At 68.3% G+C, this 14,073-nt stretch overlaps 6 protein-coding genes across 6 annotated transcripts in view; 1 reads left to right on the top strand and 5 right to left on the bottom strand.

Moving 5' to 3' along the window:
- Positions 1–141, bottom strand: part of CHLNCDRAFT_143443 (hypothetical protein) — a gene marked incomplete at both ends in the record, with an annotated part of 1,893 nt that extends 1,752 nt beyond the window's left edge. The window contains one exon of the mRNA XM_005848965.1: positions 72–141. Within this exon, the coding sequence (XP_005849027.1) occupies positions 72–141 (70 nt within the window). The remainder of the gene's footprint in view (positions 1–71) is intronic.
- Positions 142–923: 782 nt separating this feature from the next.
- CHLNCDRAFT_143442 (hypothetical protein) lies at positions 924–3,031 on the bottom strand (the record flags this gene model as incomplete). The annotated part of the gene is made up of 8 exons (XM_005848964.1): positions 924–958; positions 1,079–1,151; positions 1,356–1,577; positions 1,765–1,875; positions 2,105–2,224; positions 2,418–2,515; positions 2,687–2,812; positions 3,010–3,031. The coding sequence occupies 8 exons, from the start codon at positions 3,029–3,031 to the stop codon at positions 924–926; spliced, it is 807 nt and encodes a 268-aa protein (XP_005849026.1).
- A 650-nt stretch (positions 3,032–3,681) lies between these two features.
- CHLNCDRAFT_143441 (hypothetical protein) lies at positions 3,682–5,374 on the bottom strand (the record flags this gene model as incomplete). The annotated part of the gene is made up of 6 exons (XM_005848963.1): positions 3,682–3,747; positions 3,970–4,086; positions 4,292–4,420; positions 4,686–4,792; positions 4,962–5,093; positions 5,314–5,374. 6 exons carry the CDS (start codon positions 5,372–5,374, stop codon positions 3,682–3,684), a joined length of 612 nt encoding a protein of 203 aa, XP_005849025.1.
- A 551-nt stretch (positions 5,375–5,925) lies between these two features.
- CHLNCDRAFT_143440 (hypothetical protein) lies at positions 5,926–7,539 on the bottom strand (the record flags this gene model as incomplete). The annotated part of the gene is made up of 6 exons (XM_005848962.1): positions 5,926–5,982; positions 6,264–6,374; positions 6,603–6,722; positions 6,903–7,003; positions 7,204–7,308; positions 7,527–7,539. The coding sequence occupies 6 exons, from the start codon at positions 7,537–7,539 to the stop codon at positions 5,926–5,928; spliced, it is 507 nt and encodes a 168-aa protein (XP_005849024.1).
- A 475-nt stretch (positions 7,540–8,014) lies between these two features.
- On the top strand, positions 8,015–13,010 carry CHLNCDRAFT_51191 (hypothetical protein; the record flags this gene model as incomplete). The annotated part of the gene is made up of 12 exons (XM_005849168.1): positions 8,015–8,440; positions 8,610–8,660; positions 8,805–8,891; positions 9,007–9,121; positions 10,046–10,255; positions 10,431–10,542; positions 10,776–10,935; positions 11,176–11,283; positions 11,567–11,926; positions 12,107–12,217; positions 12,335–12,403; positions 12,912–13,010. The coding sequence occupies 12 exons, from the start codon at positions 8,015–8,017 to the stop codon at positions 13,008–13,010; spliced, it is 1,908 nt and encodes a 635-aa protein (XP_005849230.1).
- A 314-nt stretch (positions 13,011–13,324) lies between these two features.
- The window catches only part of CHLNCDRAFT_143437 (hypothetical protein), a gene marked incomplete at both ends in the record, with an annotated part of 7,321 nt that continues 6,572 nt past the window's right edge, over positions 13,325–14,073 (bottom strand). Inside the window, 3 exons of the mRNA XM_005848961.1 lie at positions 13,325–13,438; positions 13,592–13,641; positions 13,826–13,947. Of these exons, the coding sequence (XP_005849023.1) occupies positions 13,325–13,438; positions 13,592–13,641; positions 13,826–13,947 (286 nt within the window). The remainder of the gene's footprint in view (positions 13,439–13,591; positions 13,642–13,825; positions 13,948–14,073) is intronic.

Raw genomic sequence — 14,073 nt, 5'->3', positions numbered from 1 at the left:
TCGCCCCTTTTTTTGGGGGGGGGGGGGGGGATGCAAAGCAGCAAGCGGGGACCGTGAGTTGTGTCCAGTACGCGGTGGCAGCGGCGGCGCAGCAGGTGCCATGCGGCCGATGCGCTCATGGCCCAGCTCGGATTGCGGCATGCTGGCGGCATCCCAAAAGCCAGCTGCACACTCCAGGCACACAGTTGTCGCGGGTGTCGAACATGGCCGCTGCGCAAACGCCACCGACACCCACCCCAAAGCGATCCAGCAGCGGCCTGCCTGGTGCAGCGCAGAGCAGCAGCAGCGCCAGGCCGGGGCCCAGCAGAGTGAACAGCCGCATGCCCGAGTTCGCGCAAACGGGGGGGCGCTGTGGAGGTCGAATGCACGCCTGACCAGGATGTCGCGCGTGATGCACCCGGTTCCAGTTTGGGGGAATCTGCCCATCTTGTTACCCCTGGTTTGCCTGCTGCGACTGCTGCGCATGCTGACCTGGTGGCGCAGCTCGCGTGCATTCACTGGTCAGGCTCGGTTACAACGTGTACATACGGAGATACACACCAAAGGAAGCAAATCAATCAATGGAAATGGCCCCTTCTAAGAAGAGGATGAATGGCAGCGCTGAATCCTGCTGCTGTGCACCGTGGTACGTGGCAAAGCATAAAAATGACTAGTCCAGATGCCGAAACAATCGCGTTCTAATGTAGACATGTTCTGTAACGTCGATCTACGCTACTGAGCTACCGGCGTCTCTATCTAAAATGGCACAGCTTCTGCGCGTTGCTGGAGAGGAGCGGGCAACCTGTAATGGCGGAGTCGCGTGTGGGTTTGTAAATGCATCGCTGGCGGCCCTGAAATGGGGGCAACCTCTGGGCAAGCTCTGCAACTGAGGACTGCTCGGTCTGGATGTGGCGTCTGCGACGGGTCCAATTGGCGCCCGCTGCTCAGGCCTTCTTGCAGGGCACATTGATGGTCGAGCCTGCACAGGCGGCGGCACAGCGGGCGGGGCGTCGCTGGCCATGGCGAGTCGGCGCTGGCGGGCGTGGAACGGCAGCACACTCTGTGCTGCCTCGTGAGGCACTGCACCAGCGGCACCCACCCAGGGGGATGGAGTCGGGCTTGGTGATCTGGGGGTTGATGGCCAGCAGGGCGTCGTTGGTGGTGGCGTAGGTCTGATTGGAGGGGCAGGGGCAGGTCGTGAGGAGCTTGGGAGGCCAGGCAAGGTGGCTGGCAGAAAGGCAGGCAGGCGAGCTGGCAGCACAGCACACCGGGCATGCGGCTGTGGCTGTGGTGGTGGTGGGCCGCCGCCGACGCAGGCGAGTGCACCACGCCGCCATGGCAGCCAGCGGGCAGCTGGGAGGAGATTGGCAGCTCACCTCTGCCAGGGAGGAAAGGAACTCCCCGGCTTCCACCACGTGCATGCACAGCACGACGGGGAGGGGCGGCCGGGGCGGCAGCGGCGAGGGCGGCGGCGGCGACAGCACCGGAGACGGCGGCGGCGAGGGGGAGGGCTCCGGAACGGGTTCTGGCGCTGGAGCGGGCGCCTCAGCGATGGAGAAGTCGCCGCCCTCGAAAAACTCGGCGCCCGGAACCAGCACCTGCGCATACATACAGGCCAGCATGCATGGAGGCATGGGTGGGTGCCGGTACGCTGAGCAGGCCTGCCCCTGAGGCACAGCATGCTGGGCAGCACAGCAGCATGGGCTGGGCTGCTGCGCATGGCAGGCGGCAGAGGCAAGCAGCGCACGCCTGCACCGCGCCACGCCCACCGCCGCCCTGCCCCACCTTGTCCACGAGGTGCACCACCGCGAAGCCGGCCTGCAGGTCGGCCTTCACAACCTTGGCCCGCTGCCCCGAGGTGGTGCCCAGGTGCGGGTTGCCATTGACCTCCGTGTACTGCAGGCAGGAGGCGCGGTACAAGGGAGTGCGCGGGCAAGATGGGCGGCGGTTGCAGCGGTGGCGGGCAGGAAGCCAGAGCAGCACAGGAGGGGAGGCCAAGGGAGCCGAGGATCTGCAGCGACGTGGCGCCTCTCCTGTCCCGGCCCCCCATCAAGCAGCGCCCTGAAAATGCATGCCCAGCCCCATGCATGCCACGCAAGGCCCCTGCGACCCTCCTACCACCCACCTTGAGCTCGCCCGCCTGCCCCCCCAGCTGGGTCTGCAAGATCTCGCCGTCCTCCAGGTCGCCAGCGGTGAGCGCCTGCCCGGGAACCACGTGGTAGGGCAGCACCTGGGCAAGCAGCTCCTGCAGCCAGGCAGTGTGGCACAAGGAGCGGGCGACGGCACGTGAAGGGCACATGGCAGGCTGAAGGAAAGAGGAGAAGGCAGTCGGAGCGAGACGTCTTGGCTGCAGCCCGAGCGCCGCAGTAAGCAGGTGCAGCTGAAGAGCCTGGGTCCCACCCCAACCACCAGGCGCTCCCCACCCCCCACACACTCACTGTGTCAGCCAGCACCTCCTCCTCGCTCAGCCCCAGCTGCTCGGCCAGCTTGCCAAAGGCCTCGTCGGTGGGTACAAACACCGTGCCCACAAAGCCCTCTGCGCCGCGGCAGGGGACGGAGCATGGCGGGGCGGGTGGGGCGCGGCAGCGGAAGGCACGCGGGTGCCTGACGGCGGGCGCGCGTTCTGGCCGCGCTCCCGGCCATGCAAGCGCTCAATGCAGCTGCCCAAGAGGGTGCAAGCCCGAGGCTAACGGCCACCGCGGCTCACCCGCCAGCTCATCCGACAGGCCGGCGGCCTCGAGCGCCGCGGCCAGCCAGCTGGCGTCGCCGCTGGCTGCCGCCAGCACCGCGACCGACTCGGAAGCGTCCTCTCCCTCCCCACCCTGGGCGGACACTGCACGCGGGTGGAAGCGATGGCACCGATGGTGAGGTTAGAGGCAAAGAGGCGCAGGTGGTTGGTGTGGCTGGCAGCAATCGGGGACCGTGCGAGGCGGCAGCAGCGGCTACTGGCGGCGGCGGCAGCCGAGCGGCGGCGGCAGTCACTTGCGCCTAACGCGGCGAGGGCGCGCGGCCCCCAACCCCAACCCAGACCGGCGGTGATCACATGCCACATCACATCAGCAGGCCTCCAGGCACTGGGCTTCTGGGCCTGGGCTGAGGCGATCCTTCCCTCTCCAGAACACTATCAGCAGCCCCAACGCCGTCAGGAACCAACCACACACATCGCTCTCAGCTTGCCTGGTGCGCCGGAGATCAGCAGGAGCGCCAGGCCGGTCGCCAGCAGATGGAGCAGCCCCATGCCAGGGCGCATGTGGGGGGTGATGGGCCAGGCTGCGCACAACACTGATGGAGCCGGTAGCAAGTGTCGGGAGGATCACTTCGTGGACAAGCCAAGATCTGCCAACGCGCCTGCTGTGCCACGCTGCGCCGCCGCCACTCGGCAGTTGCATGCCTGCGGGCCCCATAGAAATTGCTGCAGCTGGGCCATCGATTTGGAAAAGAATAGATGTAACAACTGTATATATTGTGTGACCCAACCAGGCAAAACCACCTGCAGCCTTCCCGCCCGGCGCTGTGCCGCCATGCACAGGCTGCTCGGCCCGGCACCCACTGCTTTACAAATATTCGAGGGCAGCAACTGCAGAGATTCATTTGAGCCTTGTGGTGCACCACATCGCTCGCTTTACACTCCTGGTGCTGGACGCTGCGCTGTCAGGCAGGTGGCGATGCTCCCGCATGGGCTAGCCGGAGGCGCGTGGTCGCTCAGCGCCTGCTGGGGGCGGGGGCGGGGGCGCTTGCTGCGACAGACTCGTCGCCCGGGATGAGGACCTGCGTGGCGGCACAGTAAGAAGTGCAGGAGCAGAGTTATTGAGAAGGTGGAAGGAGGACCAGGCATTGCCGTCGCAGCCAGCCTCCAGCATGCCCACCGGAGGGGCAGCCCTGAGCGCCGCCAGGGCGCGCTGCGGACCGGTGCTGCCAAGCTCAGGCAGGGGCCTGGCCTCTGGAGGGCATCCTCAAGGGCGGCGCCGGCAACCCTCTGCCCCTCCACACCTTGTTGATGAAGTGCACCACGGCGTCGGCGGCGAACTTGTCGGCGCCACCCTTGATGATGTCGGCATACTGGCCGCTGGTGGTCAGCAGGCTGGGCCCCTTCTCACGGGGCACGTACTGCGGGCAGGCGTGGCGGGCAGGCAGAGAGGGGGCTGGAGCTGTGGAGGGGCCGCGGCAGCGATGCGCTCGGCATGCAAAGCGGGCCGGCGCCTGCTCGGCTCCTGCTGGCACCGGCCCCAGTTGTGCATCCACCAGAAGCACCCCGGCATGAAGCAGGCAGATTGCCACGGCCGCCACCACCACACACACCAGGCGCCCCCACCTTGATCTGCCCGGTGGCGCCGTCCAGCAGCGTCTGGTACACGCTCATCGCCTTGGCCTTGCCCTCGCCCGCAGTCGTGACCAGCTTGCCGGGCACGACATGGTAAGCCAACACGTTGGCCAGCAGCTCCTGCAGGGGAGGAGGCAGGCAGGGAGGCGTGTGGGCAGGTAGGTTGGCAGGCAGGCGGGCAACGCGCCAGCAGGGATCGGGGGGAGCAGGTGACGAGGCGGCCTGGGCAGGCGGCAGGTGGCAGACGTAAGAGCAACCTTGCCTACCCCAAGGTTTGGGCACTGGCTCGCCCACACCTGCCACCATACCAGCCCACCACCAGCCCACTGCCCCCAGCTCCCCCCCAGCCCGCCCAGCGCCCCTTCCCTCCCACAGAGACCCCCACCGTATCCTTCAGCAGCTCTGCAGGGCTGCCCAGCTCCAGGTCCTCGGCCAGCTTCTCAAAGGCATCGTCCACAGGCACAAACAGGGTGGCCTCGCCCAGCGTGGCGTCTGCAGCAGGGCGGGGCGGGCAGGCGGGGAAGCCGGTGGTGGGCATGGTGGTGCGCCGCACACGGTGTACGTAGGTGAGCGCGTGGGTCCCGCTCCCTAGCCAGGGGCTGGACCAGAGGCTCTCTGCGGCCCAACAGCACCCGCCGCACTTCTCAGCATGCTCGCTCACCGTCCAAGAGGTCTTCCAGGCCGGCCGCCTGCAGCGCCGCTACGAGCAGCTTGGTGTTGTTCTTGAACTCCAGCAGCTCCACCAGGGTCTCGTACGTGGGGCCGGGCGCCGCGTGGTCGTCGTCGTCGGCAGCTGCGGCATTGGCGGCGGCGGCGGCGGCGGTAAGCTGGGGGGCAAGTTGGGTGCTGGGGCGGCTGCCTGCAGCGGCTGCGCTGACCGCGGCCTCGATGCTTCTGGTGGATGGAGTTGCGGAACAACAGCATGGTGGTGTTTTGGGACCTGTGTGCTTTGCCATGTTGCACATGCCGTTTGCCCACTCAGCCCTGTTGACATCGGCAGGGTGCCGTATTACCTGCTGGTCTGGCGCCGGCGATCAGCAGTATGCCGATGGAAATGAGGGCGAACACGCGCATGGTCCTTTGCATTGATTCCCCTTGAAGCACCGGATGGCCTCGCAATCCGCCCTGGACGGTTTTTAAAAGGCGATAAAAGCTGCAGAGAGTCTAGAAACGGGGTGCAAGGCGGCCTACAGGCAGCGATGGCCGTGCTTGTGGCCGCTGAAAAGCGCAGCAGGCACAGCAGCTCGTCGATTGTTGCTGCATGCCGCTTCTTCTTGTGCTCTGGGATGGCTCATGAATTCGCACACATGCTGGTATGCATTTGCTAGAGGAACCTGGCCGATCGCCCTGAGCGCAGCACAACCACCGGCGGCGCCACTCGCGTCTACTCACAAACTGCGCTGCACATCATTACAGCAGCCAAACAACAAGAATCGAAATGAAATGCGCTAGGGGGGTCATTTCAAGGGATCAGGAGGAATCGCAGAGTTGCAGCCCCCACGCCAGGCCGCCGCAATGCACGGCAGCGGGAGGATGCACAGATTGCAGAGGCCTGGTGCCACCAAATGGCTGGCTCAGAAGCGAACCAATGGATGGTGGCCCGAGGAGTGCCGGACGGCTGGAGGTCACGGGCTGGGGCCAGGAGCGGGGGCAGAGAAGAACTCATCACCAGGGATGAGAACCTGCGGGGGCGGGCAAGGGGTGGCGGCATTGGTGGGATCAGGACGCGGGCAGGTGTCGCCTGGTGCAGCCAACAACAGCAGCGGGCAGTGCCAGCTGGCAGGGGCCGCTCAGGGCCGGGGCTAGGCGCAGGAGGTGGTGGGCGGGCCGACAGCAGCAGGTTGCGTCGCGCGCCAGGCTCCCCCCACAGCACCCTGTGTGCTTGCGCAGCGCGCAACGTCTTGCCAGCCTGCCCGGCTGTGCCCCCCCGCTGCCCCCGCCGCCACCCCCAGGCGCAACCCACCGCATCGATCAGGTGCACGATTGCCTTGCCGGCGGAGATGTCGGTCTCGGTGATGCGCGCCACCTGGTCGGCGGTGGTGCGCAGGCGGGGCAGGCCCTTGAAGGTGTAGTACTGCCAGGGAGGAAAGGAGGGGGCGGGGAGGGGCAAGCGAGGTCAGGAAGGCATGCAGGCGGCGGGTACCGCGCAAGAGGAGGCAGCGGTAGGGGAGGCCAGGCAGGGGCAGGTGGAGTGGGGCAGACGGAGTGTTACGGCGGCGGGGGGCCTCGCGTTGGGCTGCGGCAGGATGCTGCGTCGAGGCCTGGGGCGGGCAAGGCGCCCCACAGGCCAGGCCCAGCGCACCTTGAGCTGGCCGGCGGCGCCCTCCAGGATCGTCTGCAGGATCTGGCCCTCCTCCAGTGCGGCGGCCTCCACGGCGACGCCTGGGATCACGTGGTACGACAACACCGTGGTCAGCAGGTCCTGAGGAAGGAAAGTGGGGGAAGAAAGGACGGCAGGTGGGGGGCGGGCGGGCTGGAGGACCAGCTTTTGAACGCCAGGGCTCCGCGTCTCAGGCTGAGGCTGAGGCATGCAAGTTGCCTCAGCTCAGCCGCCAGTTTGCCAGCACGGCAGCGCCGCAGCGGTCAGCCTCCCCCGCCGCACCTTGTCGCCCAGCACCTCCTCGGCGGTGAGGTTCAGGGCGGTGATGGCGTCCGCAAAGGCTTTGTCGGTGGGCGCAAACAGCGTAGCCTCCAGCGCATCGTCTGCTTGTTGGGAGGCGAGGGGTGCGGGCAGAGCAGGCATTGGAGTGCGGGGTTGAGGGCGTCTGAAGTGTGAGACAAGGGCCTGGCTGGCGGGCGGCAGCATGCAACACCACGCTGGCCGCCTGCAGCGCAGCCACGCGTTGCGGCACGCAGGCCCGCCAGCAGCCGGCAGCCAGCGCGGGCGGCCAGGCAGCGCTCACCGCTGGCCAGCTCATCCAGGCCCGCCGCCTCCAGCGCCGCCTTCAGGATGCTCAGCTTGGGGGTGTCGTCCAGCAGCTCGCCGATGTTGTCATACGACTGGGCCGCTGCAAGCGAGGGATTGGGAGCAAAGGCAGTGGTTGCTGGGGGCGTCGGCAAGGCGGCTGCTGCCTGCTGTCGGCGCCCGTGCATGGTTTGAGGCCAGGGCCGCCTGCCGCTGCGGCCGCTGACTGAATGCGTGGCGAGGAGCGGGATGCCATTCGATCAACAGGGCAGTTCTGCCGCCCCCCTGGAGTGGCTGGCACTGATGCAAGGGTGGCCGCACAATGCCGCGCCATGGCTGGCCCTCGGTGCCAGTTTGCCTGGACGCGCCTTGAACGCGTCCCAATTTACCTGCAGAGCCCAAGAGCAGCGCCAAACAGAGCAGAACCGCCGCGATCGCCCGCATGTTTGTGGTGGCCACTGGAGTTGTTGGGGAGCCCGCTCAAGGAAGGTCAAGGCGCTGCTTTGGGGTGATGATCGGATGCAATGAAGAGTCTCAGCGGACAGCCTCCATTGACTCAGCACCCCTTCTCGAATAACGCGGCGTGCATGACCAGCAACGCCAGCCGTACAGGACTCGGGAGTTGTGCCATGACTGATGCCAATGCGCAACCTCCAATTGGGCGTCTCCACCCCACATGATTCGATTCCGAGCAGCGATCAGAGCAGCAGCAAGTGAGGTCGCTGCGCGCCAGCTCAGCACCCGCTCAGCTAGCTCAAAACAGGTCCACCCAAAATTGCGGAGAGGACATTCGGCATCAACCCATCGCCATGGCGCACCTGGGGCTGGCATCGCACGACCTGCACGGCTCCATCCTGCTGCGCGACAGCCTGGACCTGCAGGCCTCCTTCCTGCTGGCCCAGCTGATAAAGACAGCGCTGGAGGGAGGCGCCGATGCGGCGGCGCATGTCGGCCCAGCGGCGGCGCCCGCCGCTCGCTGCCGCCGCCGCGTGGTGCTTCTCGCTGCGCAGCAGGCAGCCTCCCACTACGCCCAGGTGCTGCGCAAGGCGGGCCTGCAGGTGCCCGCGCTGCTCGCCAGCGGCCAGCTCACGGTCCTCGACCTGCTGCCCTCGCTGGGCTCGGGCCTGCCGCCCCTCCACGCCCTGCACCGCCAGCTGGCGGCGGCGGTGGCCAGCGGCGGCGGCGGCGGCGACGGCGGCGGCGGCCACGCGTGCCTGGTGGCTGATGACCTGTCGGTGAGCTGGCTGAGCGTCGCTGTGTGCGATCTGCTGGGTGCATCAGCGCCGCCGTCCACACCATCGCTGCGGTGGAGGCTGCCTGGTGTCTGCTGCCTGGGCCCGGTCCAGCCTCCCCTGCTGCATCCACACTCCCCTGCCTCTGTAGGTCCTCCACTGCCTAGCGCAGAGCCGACAGGACTGGGATACCTTCCTGCACGCCTGCATAGTGCTGGGCCAGGTGCGGTGTCGGGGTCGCAGGCTCGCGGCCCCTTGCCCGCTGCTGCCAGTCGGTGCTGGCGCTCCAATCTGTGCTCAGCCGCAGCTGGCTGCCTTCCGCCTGCCGTTCAACCCCGCCCGCTCCCCACCCACACCCCTCTTGCAGGCCCCCGGATGCTGCTTCATTGGGCTAGCGCACGGCGACGTGGCGGCAGGCGAGGGGTGGCTGGCACGGCTGGAGCACGCAGCCACGGTGAGGCGGCGCCGCTGCGCTGCCGGTCTTGATTGGATTTGGCTCTGTGCATGCCAGCTCGGCGCAGCGTGCTGATGTGTGGCTCACTAACCTGCTGCCCCCTACTGGGATGCAGCTGGTGCTGGATGTGGAGCCGCTGGAGCCGGGCAGGCCGGGCGCTGGCAGCAGCGCCGGCAGGCTGGCCATCACTCGGCGGGATGCATGCCAGGCGACGGCAGCCGCGGCGGCAGGTGCGGCCGCCGGCGTGGCACCGCCCGGCAGCCGCTCCCTCGGCTTCCGCCTCACTGAGGCAGGGCCCAGCTTCTTGGCGGGACAGCCAGAGCAGCACATCCTGTAAAGCAGCGCACACGGACTTGTGTTGACAATGAGGCTGCGCCACAGGTCGTCTCCGCGGCAGGGCCGCCATTCAACCGCTGCGGCAGTTTCGGTGGGTTTCGGTCCGTGGTATTCTGATCGAAACACCGTTTGACACATGTCCTGCATGGGCCGATGCTTGACAACGCTGCAGCAGGCAGAGCGCCGCGCCGGGCATCCGCTCGGTGCCGCCGCCGCACCGCTGCAGTACGCAGCGCGGTCGGGTGCTTAAATCGCGCCCATTCTCGCTGCCGAGCGCTCGCATACCTTCTATTTTTCGCAGCAAACACCCAACACGGGTTCACTCCGCAGGGCTAACCAGCCCCAGTCGGTCAAGTTGCCCCGACAGGCGCAAGCGGGCCGACCAAGGCCCCATCGGGCTTCCATCCTTCCCGAACAGCGCTCAGGCGAGCGGGGGGAGGGCCTGAGCCTCTGCTGGCCCGGTGGCATGCACACCACATGCACGGCAAGAGCAGCTCTTGCCCCCGCACAAGTCACCCGACGGTTTGCGGCCCCCTGGACCCGCACATAACCTCTGCACGAATCGGCATGCGTGATGGGTCGCCATATCCTTGGCCCGACTGCAGCCCAGCACCTCTCACGCCGCCGCCGCCGCCACCCGCTGCTGCAAATTTGTGGCTGTGCTGGCTGGCCGTCACTCTAGCGCCGCTTTGCCTGCAGGTCGTTCTCTGGATCCATTACACTGGCAATCCGTGCAGCCATGAGCCCCCGCCACCACGCCACACCCGCCCTGCTGGCAGCGCTGCTGGCGGCGGCCCTGCTGCCCCGCCTCGCCGCAGGCCACGGCTTCATGACCGCGCCCGTGGCGCGCAACGTGCTGCGCGGCGCGGCCTGCGGCGTGGGCTGCCCCCACTGCTGCAACTTTGGGGGCCCCGGCACCAGCTCCGCCGGCGGCCGCCTGACGTGGCCCGCCTCTGCAGCACCCGCCTGCGGCACCCTGGATCTCAACACCGCCGGCCCCGTCATGGGCAGCAATGCGCCCGGGGCAGGTGAGGTGTAGCTGGGCTGCAGGGGCGAGGCAGCAGGCTGGACGGCCCACTCCAGCTGCACCAGCCTGCCGGGACCAGCGTGCCGCCGCCGGGAGCTTTGCCCCTGGCCTCTCTCTTCCCGACACCCAAGCTTCTCCCACGCCTGGCTCCGGGCCCATCCCCCTCCCTGCTGCAGTCATCAAGCTCACCATCTTCATCTCGGCGCAGCACGGTGGGCGCCACCTGTTCCGCCTCTGCCCCGGCCCCGACGCCACCAAGCCCTGCTTCACGCAGCACACGCTGCAGCGGTGCGGCGGCGGCGGCGGCGACAGCGGCGGCGGCGGTTGGGAGGCGGATGCGCCAGCTCTGCCGCTGGCGCGCAGGGCAGGCTGCCGGCGCTGGTGCAGTCCTCTCGTGCCGGTTCTGACCTGCTCCTGAGGGCGACGCGTGGCGCACACAAGGGGTCGCCACGCCGCCCGCCCAGCGCCCCACCGCCCCACCTCCCCGCCCGCCGCCTGGCCCCCTGGCGTCCTGGCTGCAGGGTGGACGGCTCCGGCCCCTACGTGTGGACCCCTCTTCAGGGCGGCCCCGTGCCCGAGGCCGAGTACAGCCAGGGCGTGCGGTCGGGAGTGAGCGGCGAGCTGTACACCTGGCGCTTCCGCCTGCCGGAGGGCGTGGCCTGCGAGCGCTGCGTGCTGCAGGTGCGCGCATCGTGCAGTGCATGCGGGTGGGAGTGTGGGAGTGGCGGGGCTCGGGCAGCGGCTGGGGGTGGGGGGTCCCGGTGCGAGGTTGCGGCTGCATGCGCCGCCCCTTCATGTGCAGCCACCGGCAGCCCAGGCAGCCTGCCCTTTGCTGCCCGGCCCACCCCCCCACCCACGCACCCCTCCCGCCTGCCTCCCCTGCCCTGCCTGCCACAACCTCTGCCCCGCCCCCTGCTGCAGTGGTGGTGGACGACTGCCAACAGCTGCCGCGTGCCAGGTGCGCCGGGCTACGTTGGGGGCGACCCAGGCATGTCAATGTGCAACACGCCAGGCCCCTTCCCAGAAGAGGTGGGCAGAGGTTGCTGCTGGTGGCGGGCTTGGTGTGTATGTGTGTGTGGGTTGGTGGGGAGGAGGGAGTGGGTGGTGGGGCTGGTGGCGGGGCAGCGGGCCGGCCTCCCTCTCTTCTGATACGCGGCGGGCTGGCCTCCTCCCGCCAGCAGCCCGCCAGGTCGGGCCGTCCGCCAGCTGCATCCCTGTACCCGCCCAGCCGGCATGCCTCACCCACGCCCCGTCCTTCCTTTCCCCGCGCCCATCCTTTCCTAAACCCCTCCCATCCTTTCCTCCCCCGCAGTTCTACAACTGTGCCGACATCCGCATCGCCCCCGGCGGGTCGGACGCCGGCGACGCGCCCTGGCGCCCCTGGCCGCAGTTCCCGCTGCCGGTGGCGCTGCAGCAGGAGCTGGCGCGCGGCAGGACGGGATCCACGGCCGAGCCTACCACCGCCGAGTTGCTGCAGATGCAGCAGCAGGCTGGGCAGCAGCAGCAGCAACCGCAGCAGCAGCAGCAGCAGCAGCAGGCGGGTGGGATGGGCCCCCGCCCGCGTGTGGGGCCCATCCTGGGGCCGCCAGACGGCCTCCCCGCCGACGTGCTGGCTGCCCTGGCCGCCCTGCGCGGCACCGTGGACGAGCCCTGGGCCACGCACCTTTGCAGGGTGAGGGCTGGCGCCGCCGGCCCGCTGGCTGCCTCGCCGTGTAGGAAGAGAGCTCGCCCGCGCCTGCCTCGCGTGCTGCATGAACGGGGAGTTGGCCAACTGCGTGCCGCCATCGCCATCGCCAAAAGTGCGAGCCCCTCGCCCTCTCCCACCCCTGCGCCGTCCCCCGTGCCTGTTCAGGGGTATGGCAATGGCGTCTCCGCATCCGGCCGCTACTTCTCAGTCCAGCGCGACTGCTCCCTCTTCCTGACCTGCGGCCCCTCCGAGGGCTGGATCCTGGCATGCCCCCAGGTGCGCCGGTGCATGTGCCTCCCCGCCTCCCCGCCGGCGCCCACGTGGCATCCGGCACCTGTTCCATGAAGACGCCGGCTGCCCACCCCCTTCCCCGATCCTTTCTCCACCCTGCAGGGCCTGCTGTGGGACGACACGCAGAAGAGCTGCAACTTCCCCGCCCTCACAGAGTGCGGCAGCCGCCCAGTGCCGGGCGGCGGGCCGGCCGTGTGACACTGCTTTCTCCCGCGGCCAGCCCCGTTGCCGCCACCCTCCACCAACTCCGTCGTTCAATCCATCGCCAAGCTATACACTTCAACACCTTCCAAGCGCCAGCCTACCATTTCTTTTGAGCCGCCATTTCTTCCCACTCGCGACGGTTCTCCTGCACAGCCTGTACAGCACCCGTGACCTCCCGCCGCCCCTTCTGTGTAAAGCCCCCACGGCGGCTTGCTTTCGCTGCTCCACTCTCCCTTGCCCCGTTGCCTGTCTCCCCATCTTGAGCTGTGTGTTTTGTGCTGACAGTGCCCGCTGACCTCCCCGAGCACATGTGCCCCGCCCACCCTCCACCAGGCTGCATCCCTGACCCTGCGCATGAGAGCCAATTTTGTTCCTGCCGCAACAACCCACACCTGCCTGGCTGCCGGGTGCAATACGGCTGGGCAGAGCCCTTGACCCGCCGCCCACCGTCTTGCCCCCGCGCCCATGCTATCAGCCCCTCCCTGCACCGCTGCGAGAGCGGGAGCTTTGTTATGTGCCTGGAGCAGACATCCGCAAGCCACAGGGCATTGCATTGTCAATTGTGGCATTCTGAGTCAATAGAAAGCGCAAACGAATAGCATGGCGTTCAAGGGGCCGCAGCGGCCCAGACCGACTAGTAGGCATCTGGAGAGAATGAAAGCAAGTGTGAAATACGGGAGGGAAAACGAGTCGCAGCCACAGCACTGTGCCGCCGACACCTGCGTCAGCAGCGCCGGCAGGCCACGAGACAAAAAAGGGACGGCAGGCACGGTCCGGGACGTACGGAGAGGCGGACAGGCCCTAGGCACGGCGTGGTCACGGTGCCCACCTCTGGCAGGCCGGCAGCCGCAGCGGGCGGCCCGGCAGCGGGCAGCCAGCCCGCCGGCCTCACTCCAGCACGACGGGCGGGAAGGCGAGCCAGGGCTGGGTGAAGGCGGTGTCGGGGCCGCGGGTGGAGGGGTCGCGGATGGCGGCCCGCATGGCATCATACTCACGGGACACCTGCGAGGGGCCAACGGTTGGCGGCGAGGGCACACTTGTATACACACTGAGCCAGCCACCCTAAAATTACGCGCACGCAACACGCTGAATGCCCCCGTCCCCTCCTCCACGCCCTCACAAAAGCGCGCCGACAGATGCGCGCACGGCACGCACCTGCTCGAAGGCGGCCTCGGCCAGCGCCTTCTGCCGCCCCTCTTTGTCCTCTGCGCAGCAGAGAGGCACGGCGGCGAAGCGGGGGTGAACCTGTGGCGGCGCTGTGGCTGCTGATGAGCGCCTGCCGCTGCCCCTGCCGCCGTGGCTTGCATGCACGCGGCTGCCGCCGCCCCCGTCGCAGTCGTGCTGCAGCCACGCATGGGGTGGAACGCAGGCATGCGAGCAGGCACCCACCGATGCCCGCAGTGATGGCCTCCACATCCATCTCCGGGCACAGCGAGATGCCCACGGGGGCGTGGTTGATGACCCGCTTCTCCCCAATCGCCTTCTCCACCACCCGTGGAGGCGGCATGATCCTGCGGGGGGGCAGGGGGTGGTGGTCAAGGCGGCGGTGCCGGTGCTTTGTGTAGAAGGATTGCACGGGAGCGGCGCCGACCTGCGGCTGCGCGGCAAGCCAGTCAGCCAGCAAGGCACGGCCCTGT

The sequence above is a fragment of the Chlorella variabilis genome (genome assembly GCF_000147415.1).
Source record: "Chlorella variabilis unplaced genomic scaffold CHLNCscaffold_6, whole genome shotgun sequence".
NCBI lineage: Eukaryota > Viridiplantae > Chlorophyta > Trebouxiophyceae > Chlorellales > Chlorellaceae > Chlorella > Chlorella variabilis.
Note: the sequence above shows the minus strand (reverse complement) of the source record. Positions and strands in the feature narration are given on the sequence as shown.